This window comes from Meleagris gallopavo, chromosome 20, assembly GCF_905368555.1.
Source record: "Meleagris gallopavo chromosome 20, MGAL_WU_HG_1.1, whole genome shotgun sequence".
Classification (NCBI taxonomy): Eukaryota; Metazoa; Chordata; class Aves; order Galliformes; family Phasianidae; genus Meleagris; species Meleagris gallopavo.
In genome coordinates, this window is record NC_139423.1 from 7,538,780 (window position 1) to 7,559,297 (window position 20,518).

Consider the following 20,518-nt stretch of genomic DNA (forward strand, 5'->3'; position numbering starts at 1 on the left):
ATCCGCTAATGTTATTCTGACTTCAAAGATAACAACTTAAAAGTGAAGTCTGTCAATAAAGGGAGAAAACTAATAGGTTAGAATTAAAAAGAAAAATAAAGGAAAAATCAGATTAGGTCTTTGCTAATGATGTTCCATAATTAGATATCCTTAATGGATGGGTTGAATAATATATTTGACTGTAACTTTAGTTTGTGGTAGACTACTATGCCTGATTGTATTACGTCTGCAAAGAAAGAACCAGCATTGCTTTTGCAGTAACTTCATTTTTCTCAAAGTGCTCTCATTTCTACACTGATGAGAGGTCTCTCTGTCTCCTTCTGCAGAGCTCCCTTGTTCCCTGCTTTCTCATGAGACCGATCCTTTGATGGAAAAGGATGCTGCTCCCATCTTCTCATCTATGCAGCATCTTCTTTGGCCTCACATATTTTCAAGTTTACTCTGCTGTCTAATGACTTATCCCTGACTGGCATCCCGTATGTTGTGATGTTCTTTATCTGCAGCCTAATTAAAGTAAAATATACACTGTCTGTGTCTGGTTCAATTAAAAGGAATTGGACAGACTGGCCTCAGTGCTCTTCAAAGCATTTCACTGGGCTGTCCTGTCCCTGCAGGATGACTTGTCATCTCTTGAGACAGTATCTTCTTGAAGAAAGATGGAACAAAATGCCAGGCTGCATAACTAAAATTAGATCAAGATGTGTGTCTTTCTGCTCTAAGTTGTTTAGTTCACTTTCTGTAATGCCTCCTGTAGCCAAACTTGATTCACTCTCTTTCCATGAAGAAAGTGATTTTTCATTCTGCTGTTCACTTGATGTTGATGAGTGGTATTTTCCTTAGGTTCACTGTAGTGTTCTTTTGATGTCTGTGGTTAATTGATCATGCTTACAAGACAGTAATTTATCCTTTTCTTACTCTCTCAAGCCCTTACTCTCCCCTTTTTTTTACACACCTGACCAAGAGGTCATCTTTAATACAAACCCACCGTTTCCCCTACAAATGGTGTTCTGTGTCTTGCTGGAAGTTGTCCCTGCAGATGGTGGTGCCAGTGTGTCTCCATTAACCAGCTGGCAGTGGTTTGGAGCAGTCAGCCACCCTTCCTTCAGCTACAACCACTTCACCCTGCTCATTTTTCTGTTTTTAGTGGCCAACAAAGTTCGTTGCAGCCTTCCTTTGAAGCGTGGGACAGGTGCACACAGTGAGAACGGATTTGTTTTGGTTCTGTTGATGGTTAATGCAGGAGAGCAAGGTGAAAAAACAACAAACAAGCAAATGGAAAAGGCAGTGACGTGCACAGCCGTATCTTCATTCTGCAGTTTCATTTATAGTCAACAGCTATCCAGCAGACTTGAAACGTGATTGGTCTTGAAGCAAAAAAGTGCTTTAGCAGCATGGCTGAAGGCAGCGCTCCTTGTGAACTGCACTTCCTTGCACTGTCAGGTTTTCTATGGGATATTTCCCTGCCCTGGCTGTGGTTGAGCCTGCTGCATCCACAAAATGCTCTGTGGTTGCATCCAGAGTTGCTGTGACTACACAGAAGTATTCCCCAATTTTCTTCAGCGGGTACTTAATCATCTTTTAAAACAAATTGAATTATTCTGTGGAAAAGCAAATCTTTTATTTGCTTATGATATCATAGAATTACAGAGAGAACAAATGGGAATTTTTGCTGGCAGTTTGGGTGACTCAGTGAGGGCTGATGGAGAATCTGTTAAGTGCTTCAAATTGAAGTTTGAGATTTAGCTACAAAATTCATCATCCCACAATAGAGAGGAAAATTGTCAGTGCATAAGATGAAAATTTACTAAAGCTAGATGAGGAAATTCAATCTGAATTCTTTAAGAAGCTAGAAACTATCAGCCAGCCAGTAATGAGGCAGCAAATGGAGAAGCCAACCCTTCATATTAGCACAGCTTTTGGTGAGCTCTCTGCAAGCTTCTTACTGCTGCCTTTGTGTTTTCCAATTTCAGACTGATTTTATCAGAAAGCAGTGCATGGCATCTCAGGACGTGTTGTCCATCCTGCACCTCAGTCCTTGTGACTTAATTCCCTGTTCTACCAATTAATTCATCCCACCACTTCCTCTCCTGGCTATTTCCCCACCTGTTTATAGGGACAGAGAGTTTCCTTCTCGAGGACGGAGAAGTGAAGATAGGGAGAAAAATTTTCTAATCAAGAAGAAATGGAATCTCTTCCTTAATAAGGGCTCCATTTGGGTTATTACAGTGAGATATTTCAGGCGTTCATTTTAAGGCCATCTGAGAAGATTGTGGCTTTGAAAGATACTGAATATTTAAAACGAGTGTTCTAAGATGTTCTGAATTCTCGAGGGGTAGATTAATAACTTCAAGCTAAAATATTTCAAAATAAGAAAGTTATATTCCAACGAGTTTTTTGCCTGCTTAAAATAACCCAGCTGTGAAACTGGAAGTATGTGGTACTAAGTGTTCTTTGTTCAGAGTTTAAAAATAATTCAAAACCCCAGAGATCTGGAAGCAGATGTCTTTGCTTCAGAAGGCCCCAACAATGGGAGTATCTCACTCTCAGCATGCTGATTTCCTATTCACACGGACCCCATTTATGCACAGCAAAGTTTCTTTTTCCAAGGCTTCACAGCAATATGAGTTGCTTTGGTTTAGTTTTTGTCGCACAGTGTGTGCTTGGGTTGATTGCTGTTCTGTCTGATTCCCAGATGGACCACAGGGAGCTCAGCCTGAATGCCAGCAGGGTATCCCCAGGCTTCCAACCATGGGCTGGCTCCTGCCTGGCCCCATCTCACGTGCTGGGCTCAGCACATGCGTTACGTTGGGAAGCAGCAATGAGCTGTGAGATCTCCCATGGGCTCTCTCATTTGGTCTTTGTTCCTGGCTGGATTTCTTCTCTAACAATCCTGCTGCCTTCAACGGCTCCATACAGATGCTCTCCTCTTTGAACGGAAGTCACATTTTTAATAGGTTGCCATTTTAACCCATGGTTCTCAGGATAAATTACCACTTTATTGGATCGTCTGCTTATTCTGCATTGTTTATTTCATAACGCTGTGGGCAGGATAACCAACCCAGTTACGTGAACATAATTATATGTTTTAGCAATAAAAGCTGTAGGTAAAGATATAGCATGAAATGCTTCTTTAACAATACAATAATTAATACTTTCTTGTGTTTTTCTTCCATAGCTTTTCATTGTTCATTTTTCAGCCTGCAGTTTACATCTTTATCAATGCATATATATCCTTCTCCAGGGTGGAGCTCTTTTAAGCACAGAATCTCAGTTAAGAAACATTCCGTGTTCTTATTTCAGACATTATTTCACTCTGTGTATTCAGCACTTCTTTGCTGAACAGAGAGAGCTTTGATTAAAAAGTACCCACTGATTCACAGACGTTGATTAGACAGACATGAAGATGTTATCCTGTTGGGTTTTTTTATGTAGTTACTTGGTGCAGTGTCAGGGCAAGCTGAAAATAAACTCTTACTAAATTCTCTTAAATTAATGATATGTAATTTGCTTTCAGGGAAAGATTTGAGTGACTCTCAGAGAAAAGAAAAAGGAGGTTTAGTTCAGCAGACAGCAGGCATTCCTGTGAGCTGCTGGCTCAGCTTTGTGCAGCAGAGCTGCTCTGCATGGGGAAACAGGGATGTGGGGATGCAGGGATGCAGGGGAGTGAGGCTGCTCCCTCCTGCAGCCTCTGAGACAGCTGTGCCAGGGCTCACAGCTGAGCAGCACATCACTGTCAGGCTGGGAGCTGTAGTTTCAGGTGTGCTTTAATCCAGAGGGACCTGGGATGTGCCATTTTTACCTGCTGCTTGTTTGGGGGAAAAGCTCTTTCTAAAGAATCAGCACTACTTGTTTGAAGAGATGTAGGTAGATCGCAAACATTTGTCTCACTGGGAATACAGTATTTTGATGGAGTTCTGTGTATTTGGTTCTGTGCTTTTGGGAAATTACAGTTTCACAGAAAGTGGACTATTCATTTGCACTGTAAAATCAAAGCTTGGAGTATGTTGCAAGTCCATAGACTACTACCTACTTGCCGTGCTGTTTCCATTGCTGGCCATCAGAGATGCCATGTAGGGTTCTGACTTTCTAAAAGGAAAAAGAAAAAACAACTCACAACACAATATTGCCTATTTTATTGAGGTACCATAACATATCTGCAGTGATGGTGAGTGTGGGGTTTGAAAGCCACTGCATTTTGGCAATGTCCAGAGAAATGGTGAGCGTTCAAGTGCAGAAGGAGCTCAAACTGCCTCAAAGTGCCACCTCAGTGCTGTGAGCATTGCTGGAGGAGCAGCTGCTAAGGCAAAAGAACAGACTGAAGGATGGGATACAACTTTAAATCCACCCCTGGTTGGCCTCTGTCACCATCCACTGATCATGAGCCCAGATGGATGGGATGCGTTCAGCTGGCAAAAGATGCAAAGCTGGAATGTTACAGCGCCCTGTGTACTTGGTAAAAACAAGTGCCCAGCTGCTGGACTTCATATAAGAATTAATATCTCTCCACTGTGCATGCTGCTTGCATTGAATGTTTGAGAACTTCTGCTCTTGTGGTGGTTTGTTGAATGAGACTTCAGTTATCCGCTCTTTGTTAGCTAAAATGTAGCATAATATAAAAAGGAAGGACAAGAGATGAGAGAATCTTCCACCGATGCCTGAAGCAGCTCTGTGAGACGGGCAGCTCTGTGGCCTCAGCTCTGATCCATCCGACCTGATCAAACCTGCTGAGATTCCATCCCCTTTCTCTCCTCCATGGTGACAGAAGAGCTGCACACCTCTATGCAATACATCTGTGCTTTCCAAATGTATTTGGTTTTGCTAATGTTTAAGATAAAAAGGAGAGGGGGAGACCTTTTGCATTCTTCCGAGGGGGTTTGGAGTTTTAGAACAAGATTACTTGAAAAATCTTGAGAAGAATGGATAAGCAGCATCTCCTGTGTTAGGGAACCTGCCACGGCATGGTGGAAGGCAGCTCCACGTGGCCTTTGTGACTGTCCACATGTCTGTAAGACTTCCTCTCTGCCTGGCATCAGCTGCTAACCGGCTGTGCTGAGCCCAGTTGCTCTCTCCGTAGGACAATGCATTTTGGAACATGGGCTGTTTGGCAAGCTCAGCTTTTATTCTGTTTGGAAAGGACTTTCAGATTCAAGAGGGACATTACCATGAAAGTAAAACGTCTCTCAGTGCTTTAATAGAAGCTTTCCAAGGAGATAACACAGTGCTGAGAGTGCCTGCCCTGTGCACAGGGGAAGGGAGGCTGCTGCAACTGCTTCTGTGTTATAAAGAAAAGCAGTGGGTGAATGCAGCACCGAGCTTCTTCTCTGTGTACTTAAACTTTGATTAAGCCATGGTAAAAGCCCGTTGTCGATGCCTTGCTGCTGCAGAGTCACCTCATTTGTTGTGCCTGACATGAAATATGTAAAAAATGAAAAATAATGAAGCAAGACCTTGCTCTGTCATGCTTAAAGGAGCTGTGGGAGTAGGATGGAATGGGACTTGATAAATTAATGATGCTAAGTGCTGAAGGAAAATGGAAAAGTGATAAATGTAAGTAGAGAGGTGCCAATCTGCAGTGCTGTGATTGACGAGCCAGGCACATAGGTAATGGCAGAAACTGTGGGCAAGGATATAAAGGAATGCGTTGAATTTAAAGCAGTTGGGTGAATTTGGGACTAGCAATTAACTGTGCTCAGCGGAACAGTGAATTAATTCTATAGAAAAGCATGTGTTTAACAAAATACATTTGTTTAAATCGCTTTTATAAATATGTTTATTTTAGGGAGGATGTGATCTTATAAATATTTAACATTATTCCAGTTTTTTATCTTCTAACCGTGTGTTTTGTTTTACTGCAAGCTGAACCTTCTTCCATCTGACGTTTGTGGTGAAGCTTCATTTTTGTTTGAAACTGAAGTGGTATTATTTGTGTTTTTCAATTCACATTTTCTTAAATAATGCATTGTCATAGATTTCTATGCCAAGTTCAATCAGCCGTGATCAATTCTGGTGCTCTTTTTGTGCTTTGTCTGTTACTGTTTTGCCTTGCTCATAGTAACCCAAGGGCACGTTAGTTAATTTTAAGCTGAAGCCCGTTGCAGCATTGCATGCTGGCTGGGGAGAGAGCAGTGTCTGAGGGCCTGGATATCAATAAGACAATTGGCTTAGGAGCAGAAGCAGCCTCTCCAGTTGGAGGGCAAGCTTCATTTCGCATTGCTTGCAGCTCAGAATGATGCATTAGATCAGGGCTGTACCTCCGTGCCTTGCCTGCACACACAGCAGTGGGATTGCTGGCTGCTGGGCAGGGAAGATGACGTGCACAGTGCAGGTCGTGGCTGGTAACCCTGGTGCCAGATGAATCAGAACTTCCTTCTTATGAATGTCAGCTCCCCTGCAACTTGTCTTTCTTAGCCTTAACTTCTTAACAACAGCATTCTGTCACAAATTGTTGGATGCCTTCTTTCAATCAGCAGATCTCTGAAGAGCAGCCTTGCAGTTCTCCACAACTGGTTTGCAGAGAGTGGCCAAACAGCTCATGCTCAGTGTGGAGCTGGACTTAAGTGTTGTTCCTGGGGCCAAAAAGCTGTAAGGCCACGATTTGTGTTTGACTGAAGTGAGGTTTCTGCTTCTTTGTCATGACCCACTGCATTACCCATTTTTATTTGCTCATCTCCACCATGAGTTTGTGGAGATGCCCTGGATCTAATCAGGACTACAGGAGTTGCTTCATGCTTAGCCCCGTGCCTTCCCAGGTCCTGTCCTCTCCCCTTCATGCAGATTTCCTGCATGACTGAGTTGTCTTGCATCTCTGTGGCCAGAGGACATTTTGCATTGTTATTATAGTTTTGTCATGCAGAGATTGCACTCATTAGGCAATGCAGGAGAACACTGTGACTACTTGATACAGTACATCTTTATTTCTTTAACTGGATAAAGCATTTAGTATGAATCTGAAATTCTTCCATTTTTTTTTTCCCCAAAATCAAACTGCCATTGAGGAGCAGTGCATAAAACATACTTCTCTGCATATGAAATTCTCATTATAAGCTGCACTGGCAGCATTTATGTTACAGCTTCAACCAACTTCATGCTAATTGCATTATATTGGAATCTAGTAACTATTATGGGCATTACAGTGGTTTTATCTGAAACCATTTGTGTGCTTTGAACGTTCATCTGGAGGCAGTGAATGAATGCCTCCTCCTGTTTGTTCCATGGGATGGTGAGGAGGGGTTCTGTGGGCTGCCCGGTTTATAGATGTATATCTGCTTTGCATGGATGTTTTTCTGGGTTCCAATGGAGACACTCTGCTGCAGAAGGGTTTTTCCCACATCTTTTGTATTTTGTTTTATCTTCAATCTAAAAAGCAAAACAAAACAAAGAAAACACTTTGAATTTCCGTCAGGTTCTTCCTGATAGGCTGCAAATGTGTGCATTCTTCAGGCTGGGTGCTACAGAAGGCTGCATACACATTTTACAGAAAAATGCCTTTTTCATGCGTTCCTGCAGGCTTGACCAGTGCTAGCCCCATTTGTTTTCTAAGACACTTTGTTTTCTTTCCTTGTTCCTCGTGTCAGACTTCTACATGTTTATCATGTTACATTTTTATTTTTAGCAGGATTAATATTGTGCAATTCCATTTGTACTTGGGATTAATTTTAATAATTGTTTTCCATGCAGCCTTACAAAGGCTTAGCTAGCAGCACCACAAAAAGCCTCTGCTGATCCGCATACTGGGATTACAGAGGAAGGACAGTTTCTTTCCTGACTCTTTTCAAACATTACATTACTTGCAGATTAGGGAAAATGCAATTATTCTGCTCTCCTACATGCCAGGCAGTTTCCATAGATGTGCTTTACGTAACCCCTGACCGAACGTGGCACTGTAGGACCTTCGAGGAAGGTGATTTAACATCCTGCTAAATCTTTTCTCCCCTCAGCGATGGCATCAGTGCACAGAGCTCAGGGCTGTCTCCAGGTGCAGAGGGCACTGCCCAGGTGCTCATTGCAGGGCTTCCTGCTGCATTTGGCCTGAGTGCTGCGAAACAGGACAGCCAGGATGGAAAAGCTTTCCCTCACTTAAGAGAAGGTTATTTCATTCTTTATCTGATGCTCCTGAATCTGCATTTTCTGTAGGAAATTGACCTCATAGCACTCGAGGCAATGAACTTCACAAGCAATGTATGGCAGCATTTAGGACGTGGTTAATTTGCACTGGCTGGGGGATTGAATGCCGAACAGAAGTAAAGGGAGAAGTGTGCAGAAGGGCTTGACTTATAGGAATGTGAAGAGCACAAGGGGCAGAGCTGCTGGGATGTGCCACACGTCTGTGGAAGTTCTTCCCTGGTTTGTGCTTATATTGCCCATTAATGGGAGGTTACAGTGCATCTGGTGACATCCCCACTCACTGCAGTGCTTCCCAGAGCTATGCAGCCTTCAGCCCTAGGCCTCACAGAGGAATGTTCTTCCTCACAAGTGATTTCTGAGAAATAAGAAGCAGCAGGCCGAGCTCGCCTTCCTTCTTTGGGAGCGCTCAGCTACTTTGGGAGCAATGGCATGAGATCTGGGGAGCTCCTCTGGCATCAGCAGCCTTGAAAAAAATGCCTTCATTAGAGAAGGAGCATGAGGAGAGCTGCTTTCTCAAAGTGGTGTCTGTGGAAAGCTCTCAGAATGGGCAAACTCAAAAGATGTGATGTTGTAGTGTTCCTAAAAGGTTCGGGGAGGTCTTTGTGCATCTCCATCATTTCCTTTTGCTTTGAACAGCGCTGAGTTAATTGCCAGATATTAAATATTTATAGGTGATATCACGGAGCATTGCTGCATGCTGCAGGCCCTCCCCTGATGCCACTGGTCGCTGCTCTGCTGCTCACAGCCCTGCTGCCTTACTGGGCTTGGTTAGCAAACCTCACAAAGGCCAAACACAGCCCTGGGGACTGCAGGTTTGTGTCAGCTCCTGGTTTTCATCCAGCTGGGCTTTGTTCGTGGTCACAATGAAGCATTTTCCTCCCCAAGCATAACCCTGACTTTGAGATCTAAATCACAAGTAATGCTGCTGGATAGCTGGGAATCAAGAGGCTGTGCTAAAAGCTTGCCCTTCTTTTCCTGGTTTATTGTGTGCTGATAACTTTTTTTTGCAGTTTTAGTATTGTTTTCTGAATTTTTACATCCACATATATATGTATACGTCCAGATATATGGTAACTTCTACACTGCTGTGTATAAGTGCTGTGTGGCAATGCAAGGGCAGGACTGAGCACAAAAGCTGTGTCATAGCATTTGTACAGTCAGCCTTCATAGGTTTTTTGCTTTAGCTGGGACTACTGACTGTTTCAAAAGAGAACATTCTGACTTTGCTATAGAAAACATACTGCATGCTCTATAAATACCAACAAGTCTAATGTCTCTATATTCCTTGGTCTACTAAATTTAATGTGCTTGAATTGCTTTTTTGAAGAAGGGTTATTTAGACATATGGAAAAACATCTGTTCAAGGCATAAATAAATAGTGTTTCAGTGGTTATACAATTCAAAAGACCATTCAGGGACTCCATGCCTCAGTCCCTACCGGGATGGGGTGAGGTATGAAAGCGACATTTCCACATCCAGGTGTAGGTTTGGAGCCAGCATCTGTCTGCATCAAACCCCTCCATTGCGGACATCTGAGATGGCTTCTGAAAAAATGTGCTTGGAGTCACTCCCACCCTCCTGCCTTAATTCTGATTATTTCTTGGATAAATGTGTTTTGCTTGCCTGCATGAATAGCGTGCAAGCTACAGCAGATGTTGAGCTGTTTGACCTGATGCCTCTGCTCTTGGGGTCACTGCTTTTACAGAGAAACCAACGGATTTCAAGTTGGGTTGGTTTTCAGCCTTTATCTCATTTCATTTTCTGTTTAAATTAGTGAAAGAAGGATAATGTGAGCTCTAGTTGAGGATATTGGGGAAAAAATGTAAATCGTATCATCTCTGGGATGAGCAAGTTGGCAGATACTGAAATTTTTAAAACCTGATGAGAAGATATTGTACATAAATGCATTAGTGTAGTTGGCATGCAACCTGATGTCCCACAGTCAAATGACATCAACATCCCTGCTTTGTGTTAAGTCCTTTATCACATTAATGAGGCACTCCACCTAACTGCATCTCAGCATCATTGGAAAGCACAGAAACTGCATCATTAATTCTAATATTACACAATTCAGCAAGGGAATTTGTTTAAATTACTTCCCCCATCTGATCAGTGTGAAACTCTACATTGTGAGAAGTGATCAAAGTGTAAAGGTGTACCTGGTGTTTAAAAGGGTATATGTCCAATATTAAATACACGAATAAAATGAATAAATAATAAATTACTTTTGAGGCATATACAGCTGTGCCACTGTCTTTCCAGTACTCCTTTTGAATCTAGATCACCAGCATCTCTAGTCCATCCTAAAACATTTCCATGCCAGAAGAATAGGAACAAAAGGCAGCCATCAAAATCAGTTGATTTGATGACCAGTTGTTTCTTGTAATTAAAAGTAATAATTTAGCGTGAATTCCAAGAGAGCACTGAAAAATCTGACTTTCAGTCATATTTGAACTGTGGGGAAGCTTTCTTCTATAAAAGTATGGAGATGGAAATGGTTGGTTAGTAACTGTCAGTATTGATTAAATACAATTTTCCTTCCTAGCCCACCTTCTGGAACCTCTTCCTATTAATAAGAAGTAAAAGTGGTCTTCAGTAACAGTCTGAAAACTGGAGTCTGAAAATGTTCTCAAACGAAACACAAGTTTGCCCGAGGATGGTGTGGGATGAGCTGGGATTTGTTTCCACTCAGAGGAAACACACCAGCTTCTTCTCAGATATGTTTTATTAACTTGGTAATGGCCTGGGGAACTTGGAGCTCTTTTAAGTGAAATATGAGCAGTGCAGATTGGGGTGGGCTCAGCCTGTTGGAGCAGTGTTGCTTCCTGGGGGATAAGGAAGGATGCAGGATTTGGTGTTCCTGCTCCAGCAGGAGATGTCTGAGATCACTGTGGGTAGAGCAGCCTGTATTTTCAGTGCATATCCTTAATACATCTCCCCTTCTGTCCTTGGTAGCGATCCAACCAGGTAGAGCCTCCATTTATGCCACTGGCATTCAGGATTTTATCTTTTTTAGCGTGCGTGACTTTGATTTAAATTCCTTCTGAAAAATCCATGTCACCCAGAAGATGCTCAATTATGACAATAGGGGTGTAGCAGCATAGAGCCATAGAATCAGCATTAGAGTTGGTTTTGAAGACATAATTCTGGTGGCACCGTGAAACTTTGGAGTCCCCTACTATGAAAGGACTTCAGTAAGTCATAATACAACGCTGCTTTGTTTATAAAATGCCCACGGCTGCAGCTTCACATGAGGCTTTTTGCATGTTTTATGCTGAAAAGCAAAGCAGTGATTTAATGCCTACAGAATTACAGTGAGTCCAGTGTGCTATCAGTGGGAATAAATTGATGATCAAAAGGGAGATTTTAAAAGGAATTTGTCAGTATCGTTGCTCATGAGCTGTTTTGTAATGTGCCGAAGCACAGTTTGACATTTGCAGCTGGTTAGCTGCGTGCTTTCAATTATTTCCCACTCCCATCTTTGATCCAGAAAAACGATGGAGTGGTTTCTGGCCAAGAAGTGGTGGCACTGCTGCAGGAGGGCACACGGGAAGCCGGGGCTGTGCAATTCTGCTTCCCTCTGCTGGAGCTGGAGCAGCTGCTTCTGCACACATATTGGGGCATGGACCAGTTTTTGAGTTCCTGCTCCTGTGTGCACCACATTGCCATGGGTGCCCACCTCTCCAGAAGCGTGTCTTAGCTTTGAGGCCAGTCCCTTCCAATTTAGTTATAATACACTGCATCCTGCTCTCCTTACAGAAAGTTGGAATTGCCCTAAGAAAAGCGAAAAATTCACTTTTCAGTGTGAGAATAACTGCAGTTTTAATACAGCCTGTCATTCATCACTGCTTAACAAATGCAGTGGTAATGCTTTTCCAATTGCCACTTTCTTAATTTTGATGGGTTTTGGAAACAGAAGTGGGTTTTCCCTTTGGAGTTTCACAATTAATCTACGCCAAGTTTAGTGCAAAGTTCAATTCTCTTGCAAATAGCAGCCATTATTTGGCAGTTCATCTGTCATATCCTGGCTTGGCTCCCCATGTTTACTATGAAATATGACTGCCAGCAACACTTTGGGAATTATTTAAAGTTTACATTGATTAAAAGGAGATATTTGAAAAAAAAATCTGCAGGATCTTACCTCTGGCTCAGTGGTTTACCTCTGCTGAGCAGCACTGACAAAAAGCAGTGTTATTTCCTCAGTTATGCACTGAATGCATATTTAATATTTGAAAATGTTGCACTGTATTAACAATTAAGAAGTGATAATTGCAGCTAATAATATAAGCAATTAAGTGGTGGTGGCAAAATAATTGTTATTACTAATATGGATTACAATTAAACTGTAAACTGTGGACATGAGAAGCCCATGTTGATACAGGGAACAACACGAGTGCTTTATCACCTGGGCTGGGTGATAAAGGAGCTGAGGCACCTCTCAGCTTTCTATGTTCATTCTCAGGCTTGCTTGCAAAAGAATAATTTGATGTTTGGCATTCTTAAATTTACCAAAATTAAAGCATGGGCTTGGAACAGAAAGTAGGATGAAATACTGCTGAAGAAACATCTCTCTTATTTGTTAGCCTTTAGAATGTTCTGAATGTTTTATTGTTTACTTCTATGAAAGAGATTTAAATAGCTGAGTTTCCTCCATGCAAGGATTCCATTTCAGCAGTAGTTTCAGTTCTGTTTTTCTTTGTCCTCTGACTTTCTGTGCTGTGACTAGAAGAAGCAATTTTGTGTATAGAGGATAACAAGGTACCATAGTCACAACGTACTGACTCTTAAAAACACATTATATATGCATATTTTTTCCCTCAATTCATTACATTATACTCATAAATGCCACTTATGCCATATATTAAACAGAACTATAAAGAACTCCTTATTCAGCATCATTAGGAGCTGTGATTTGTGTCCTTCTTAGCGACAGACGTGCTGACAAAAATAATGTTTAAGGATATATGTTTGAAAGGGAACAAATTATGTTTGTAAATACAAAATTAAGGCACAATTTCACTTCAAAAAGGTGCTTCAGATTGTTTGACAGGCATATATGTGGTCGAAGTCGGGTCATCAGATAACCATTTACTAAGGCAACGTTCCCATGACCCCACACCCATTGGCTGGATCACTAATAAATAATGAAAGAGACGTTCTCTGGAGCCACTCCATTTAGGTTGCCTGTGTTTACAACATAAATGTGGTTGTTAGCAGTTTGCATTTCGTGTCTCAGGCTGTGTAATAAGCACAGCTGTTGAAATCCAGTGTCAGTTTGAATTCTTGATGGAAGGTCTGTACTGATTACCTGGATAACAGCCCTATTCTATGTGTGCGGTGACAACTACTGCTTATAGATTCATCTTAAAGCTTAAAATCAGTGCAGAAAAGAACAACACAGAAGTGCTTACCAAAGCAAACAAACAAAAAACCTTCAGAAAGTATCACAATACTACATTATGAAGGCAAGATTTTGCTTTTTCATTGTCGTGTGTTCAATATGTTCAATACAGTTACCATTGGGAGTTCCCAAATTTCTCGAGAAAGCGTTCATAGCAGAAGAGCCTTATGTTTCTGAGGAAAGAGTTGGCAACTTTTCCATTCTGTATAACGTGTACTTTACTTTGATTCATCCTGAAAGCTTTTCTTGGCAAGTTGCTAGCTTAGTTTGGTTTTGATGACAATTTAATAATTCTTTTCTACTATGGAGCTGTATTAATCCCAATATAAACTGTAAGCAGAAGAAAGCACTCTGAGCCCTCATTCTGCAGTTGTATTTGTTGGGATGTTTTAATGCATGAAGGACCTGGTACTGCATCACTTCCATTCCCTGCCAACGCATGAGGCTGTGAAAGTCCAAAGGAAAAAAGAATGTTTGCAAAGATTGGTTTCAAACTTGGTTGTATTTTTTTTCAATGGAGAAGAACTGCAGCTCTTCCCAGATCTGATGAAGATTGTGCTGCAACAGCTTTGACTGAAATGCAGAGCTAAATTGTGCTTCCCAAATTTGTGTCAAACCGTATAGGTGAGACTGGAGGCAGTCCTGAAGGATATCCAAATGCATGTTCTCAGTTCTCTGAAGGGACCTCTTCCATTGGAGGGATGGCAGATGGATTTGGACCTGTCTTCAGTGTTTGTTTTTAAGGGATTTGGGTGCATTCCATTTCACTAGCCCTAAATTAAAAACCGTTTCCAAGCTGCCGGTGGCCTTAAAATGTCCTCACTATAAATTTCTCTGCTGGAAAATCAGACAGGAATAGCAGTCGCTGTAAAATATTTACTATGTGCCAAGTTAGAATTTGTTCTCTTTCATCTGCAATAATGTAAGTGATAAATTTGCAGCATTTCAAGATGATCCCATCTTAAACATCCTGGTTTTACAGTCATTTTACTGCATTTCAAATTAGCCCCTTAACAAACTGCTGCTTCTCTTCTGCCGTATTTTGTGTCGTCATTGAAGAGCGGTGATGATAGATTGTAAATAAACAGATGATAGATGACAGTCCAGCCACAGGAGGAATGCCGTCATTGTGTTTTATGTTTATGTACATATTCTTCTTATTCTTATGGCACATTCTTTCTGACAAAACCAAAGCAAAAGAAATATAAGAGTTGAGCACTAAAACTGTGGCCAATATATCAACAATCTTGTAAGGGTTATGAATAAGATACATGCTGGTCTATATTTTTTGGCAGTGTTGGAGGATTTTCAGTGTTTGAAGCGCTACATTAAAGATTCTCCAGTCTTATTTCTTATGACTCGTGTATCTTTTTGTTTATCCTGTAGGATCCCAGGAGCAAGCACAAATTTAAGATCCACACCTATGGGAGCCCAACCTTCTGTGACCACTGTGGGTCCCTTCTTTATGGGCTCCTACACCAAGGGATGAAATGTGACAGTAAGTTCAGTTTTGCTTTGTTACCAGACCGTATTTTTGAAAGCATGTGGAAACACCTCATAACAATTTCTTCTTTTCAGTGGAAAATACCATTTCAAATGTCAGCTATTTATAGGACTGTTGTATTTCAAGTGGATATTTCAGTCGAATAATAATAATCTAATGAAAACCTCTTCTGTTGCTGCGAAAGTGCTGCATGGACTTTGAAATGAGAGGAGTGCATTTGCTGTTGCTTTTGAGGAAACCTGTTTCAGGAGTGGGTAGATGAACACGCAGTTGAAAACCAGCATTTCAGTTTAGTGGCAGCCAAGATCCAATATTTCCCTTGTGTTTCATTTGTCCTGGAAGTCTGCTGCATCAAATTCTAATGATTGACTTAAACCCAAGTCCCTTCATGGCTGCTGCTGGCAGAAGTGCTCTGTTTTCTCAGGCATATTCCCAGCAGGTCTTTATTCTGTTTTTACTTTTTTTTTTTGCACCTCGTTAATATATTTAAGTGTCTGAAGCAGATTATTTTCTTCAGTGTTTCATTCACTGTCCACAAAATGTATTGCAGGATGGAAACTAGCCATGTTGGTCAGTCAGAAAACATTTGGCTGTAATCTGCAAATGTTGCCAGCAATTAGACATAGTAATTTTAACTTTCACTCTGCTCAGTGTTTGCTGTGGAATCATATTATTAGTTTCTCACAGCTGTCTGAAACGCTTCTGTATCCACAGCTTGTGATATGAATGTGCATAAGCAATGTGTGATAAACGTCCCGAGCCTCTGTGGCATGGATCACACTGAGAAAAGGGGAAGGATTTATCTGAAGGCTGAAGTCACTGGTGACAAACTGGAAGTAACAGGTAAACAACTCGTTTTGAAACGTGGCAGGATTTTTAAAGGTGTTGTATACACTGTGAGCTGATGTGCTTTGGTCAACATCTTTGGGCATTGAAGCCCTTGGCAGAGTGTTTCCTTTTGGAAGCATGAGGATTTCATTCACTGCGTCTTTGAATCCAGAAACATTTTGAATCGAGAAATGCTTTATTAGCTGGCATTCTGAAGAATGCACACGCTTAAAAAATGAAGTGAAAATGTAAAGATGGAATAACTGCTTTAAAAAAAATCAGGAATGTTCATTAGAAAATGACTGTCATGTCTGTTTTCCATGTAGGAAGCAGCACAGTGGGATAGCTGACCATTTAGGAAGCTAACCATCATCTTCAGAACATGAGAAATGCTCTTAACTTCATCAGCTAAGGATGGATTTCCTGTATTTCAGAGTATTTAGTAAACATAGAAACTTGGACTCAATCCCAAATATTACTCCCAATGTATTATAAAGCAGTAATAATAAAAAGATCGTATTCTGTGAGGTTAAGGTTAACAACATAGGGAGAAGGGAGAGGAAGGAAGGAAGGAGAGGGCAGCAGTTCTGTTCCTTGGAAGTGCTTCTCCCAGGGCTTATCAGTAAGCTTTGGTTCCTCTCACCCACACACCCTGCCTCATTCCCAGTGAAACTGCAGAAAAACATGTGGAAATGTATTTTGCAAATTGAAGGACAATTTTGTACCCCTACATAGATGTGCTGCTTACCTCAAGCAAAACTTCCTTGTTTCATTATCAGAGAGCAGAGTTTATCACTCAGGATCCACTTAAGAATTTGTATTTACAGCCTATGTTTTGTTTGCTCTGTGTGTGCTTTCTGTTTAACTGAGGTCAGCTGATAATTGGTTCTAATAGATCAAGTGCAAAGCTGGTAGTGAACTTTACTGTTGTTTTTTCCTTTCTGTTGGACACTAATACTGTTCTTTATCCATTGGGCTGCAAAGTATTTATTCAGAGGGAGAGCACAGAGTGGAAATTGGATGAAATTGGCATAAGGGAATTAGGCCAAACCAAATCTGTTTAATATAAATTCAAGATGAAAGTAGAATTTCTTTTGACTCAGAATTCTCTTTCAGGAAATATTAAAAGCGCACTGAAGTTATCAAAAACAAAATAAGGGATGAGCTATCGTGTCATGGCAGGTGACCAACACTGCTTCTTCAGCATTGCGTCTCAACACATTGTAATGCTTATTACATGCTGGAAATTGGTTTTGTGAGCAGCTGAATTCACAAAGTCCACTCACTGAAGCAGGAACTCAGAACACTGTTGTTGTCACGGCCTGTTCAGTGTTGCAAATTCAAGGCCAAAGTTATGGCAGGACAAAGTAGAAGGTTTCCCAAAGCATCTGCTGTTCTGTCTTTACTTCTTGATGTGGTTGTTGGCAATCTGTGGATGTTGAGCATTGTTCCATTGTGTCAGCACTGCTGATTTCTTACACTTAGAGCCCAACCTTTGGTTAGCCCTGAAGTGGTCAGGCAGTCGGACTGATGATATCTGTAGGTCCCTTCCAATTGAATGGTTCTCTTCTTTTCTACACCAGAAAGATGTTCTTTCTACCTCCGCACTTCTTATTTGGGGAATGAATCACAAAAGGTACCATATCCCTTGTAGTCAGGATAAAGAAAATCAGGCCATCACGTTGGATTTTCACAGCTCACAGAAGCACTGAACTTCCCTTCTGTCACTGTTCATGCTTTTGTTATCTCTGCATCTGAATAACTCCAGATTCTTCTGTCAAACCTTGTAAAAAGCATTGAAAGGGAGAGGCATGATCAAATTTAGTTAGAAAGAATTAGAATAGATCCCAAGTGGTACTTAATTGTAGCTAACTTTTCAGATAGCTTCCTGTCGTGTAGGAGAGGCGAACTTGTCCAAGATGCTGTCATTAGGAGAAAGGTGCTTTCATTTTTTGGTATGAATGCGCTTGGCAACTGCTTTTATTTGTGTGCTTGTAGATAAAATACTTCCATCCAAAATTTAAGAAGGTTTCTGGACAAGAAGAATTTTTACGACAACCTTGTTGTAATAAGCTCATTAAGGTGCTGTTCTGTTTTTATAACTGGGGCTATGTTCTCTGTGTTATGTTCATATGCTTGAAGCTGTGTTCTCTATGTTACATTCTTAGGCATTTCCAAGGTTTCAAAAAATTTCTTTAAGTATAAATGGATTTCCCTGAAAATACACTTTTCTTTCTTTTTTTTTTTTTATAAATGATACCATACAAATGTACTTATATATGCTGTAGTCAGACAAGCTGAGGCTTTTGTGCATGTTCAACAGCAAGACCAATTAGCGGTTCTCAGTTGGTTCATGAACGCTGCTAACCCCAAATTTCTAACTCAATCTATCTCCTGCTACAGCATCTCTTCTGAAATACTTACCGGCAAAACGTCTGCAGATCTCAGAGCTGCCTTTAGATTCAGGAAGGGGCTGGATTAAAAGTCTAGGATGTATAGGAGCTGCTCTTGGGTTTGAGCCTTTGCTGGATTCTTCTTCAAAAGAATGTCTCTGTAGGTGTTGAGCTCCTTCAGCTGAATTCCTTAATCTCTCTGCTCTGCATCCTGTTTTGGCTGTTAATTGGTTCCTGCTGAGCTCGTGTTCCTGTAGCCAGCCTCGACTGCCTGCAGAACAGTCATGCTGTTCGATGCAGACGTGGCACTCCGGTGGGCATCTTGCAGTTCCTTCTGTGGGCGGCTCCGCTTCCTTACTGGGAGGAAGGAGGGTGCCATGCTCTGAACGGTGATGGAGAGCTCTGTGCCTTGGGGAAAGTCACTGCTTGGCGCATAGCAAGTGGTGTTTGCTTCTGTGTAACAGCTCAGAAAGCATTGCAGTGGCTTTTCTTTCCAAAAAGGGCCACAGTACATGCATGTTTACTGAGTATTTTCACAATAAAGTAGGGTAAATAATGTTGTTGGGTTTTTTTTACCCACTGAGTACTAGGAAAGAGGCCAGCTGGAGCTGACCAGTGGTTCAGCCAGATTATCTAAAATATCAGAGCACTTGGGCAAGTTTTGAATTCAGTTGATCCTGGAAATGATTCAGTCCTATACATAAATATATTTAATGCTAGCGTGCTTCCATGTGTACTTCCAGTGCACTTCAGATCTTTGGTGTGGGTGCTTAAAGGTGGACAGGCAGTCCTTTCTACATGAGTGCTACAGACTAGGAGTGGGAGTTTTGTATTGATATTCTCTGACAAAATCTCACCACCTCCCCAGTGCCATTTTCAGTGCTCATTTATGTGGCAGTTCTTAAATATCAGCAGTTCATTTTATACCTACTACCTTGAGAGTTGGCTTTGGATATTAATACGTTATTGCAATTGCTGTAAATCAACTTGTCATAAGAACTCTCTTAATTGCTTTTTTTTTTGCCATCACTGAATTTGTGACCCTTCCATAGAATGGGCCGTTAGAATTTTGCTTTTGCGTAGCAAAGCTGTTTCTGCTGCTCTTAATCTCTGTTGTTTTGCACTGAAATTTCCCCTTCCTGGTGTGTGCTACAAGTTTTGTCACCCTTACACTTACTTGCCAACCCACCGTGTAACCAGGGTTCCTTCTGAGCAGTTTTGCAGGTGGCTGAATCGCCTTTTTGATCTTTATTTTATTTTTGAATTATTTTTATAGCGAGCAAACAGTAACCTCTGTGAGAAAATAACCCCATCTGGTGCAGTGACATATAAAAAGCCACCACGCTGTTGGGCTCCCAGGAGCTGGGTCTGACAGCAGCTGCCCTCCCAGCAGCAGTGAGTTGCAGGTGCTGCTGAGGGCAGGGTGCCACGATGCTGCCAGCCATGGCACCCCACCGTTATCAGTTTATTAAAATATTTGTATGTACACACAGCCCAGAGCTCCCAGGTTCCTAAGTGTATTTTTCAGAGCTGAAAGAATACAGAAAATGTGGTTTTATTCTTCTGTCATGCTTCTGTGATTTAAAAGAGGAAACCTGGCCGTTATTTCTGGAGGCTGGGAGCGCAGAGCGGGCTCCAGCTATCACCTCCCCAGGAGTTCTGCACTCCCTGCTGTACATATTTCAAATTATTTATGAATGTCTGATGCTGAGCTACTCTATGGCACTGCATATTAATGTGCCATCATGCTGCTTGCCATGGAGACCTGGCTGAGCAGCCTCTGCCCAAAGAGGAGAGTTGGAGAGCTGCTGCAAATCACCGGACGTTCACCAGTTCTTTCCTTGAAAGACTCCTCCACACACACTCCTAATTTCATCTGTGTTTGCCTAGGTTATTAACTTTGTTTGTTACTGTCTTTCTTTGTTAGCATTAATTTCATAACATTCTGCAGCTGATTTTAAAAGGAAGACACGTGAGTGTTCAGGAGAGTTATCAGCTGTTATGTGAAGTCCCTATAAAGTGATCCCAAATAATTGCTTGTGTGTGGGAGGCATTTTTAATAACTCAAATAAGAATGGCATGTTTTACCTCACCAATACCTTCTGTGTTCTCTGGTATTCCCTGAACCTGCAGGGTTGCTGTGCTGCTTGCACAGAGGGAGGTGCCTTTCATAAACACCAACCCCTGTAGCCATTTCAGTCATTAAATTTTCTTTACCATGAAAAAGCAGTAAATGCACAGTATGGAAAAGAAATATTCGTTGTTCAT

The 20,518-nt window shown here is 41.5% G+C and overlaps 1 protein-coding gene across 2 annotated transcripts in view; it reads left to right on the top strand.

Moving 5' to 3' along the window:
- Window positions 1-20,518, top strand: part of PRKCA (protein kinase C alpha) — a 112,914-nt gene that overhangs the window by 56,124 nt on the left and 36,272 nt on the right. For both annotated transcript variants that reach the window (XM_085240471.1, XM_085240472.1), the window contains exons 4-5: window positions 14,912-15,023; window positions 15,744-15,872. In XM_085240471.1, coding sequence (XP_085096597.1) covers window positions 14,912-15,023; window positions 15,744-15,872 — 241 coding nt within the window. The remainder of the gene's footprint in view (window positions 1-14,911; window positions 15,024-15,743; window positions 15,873-20,518) is intronic.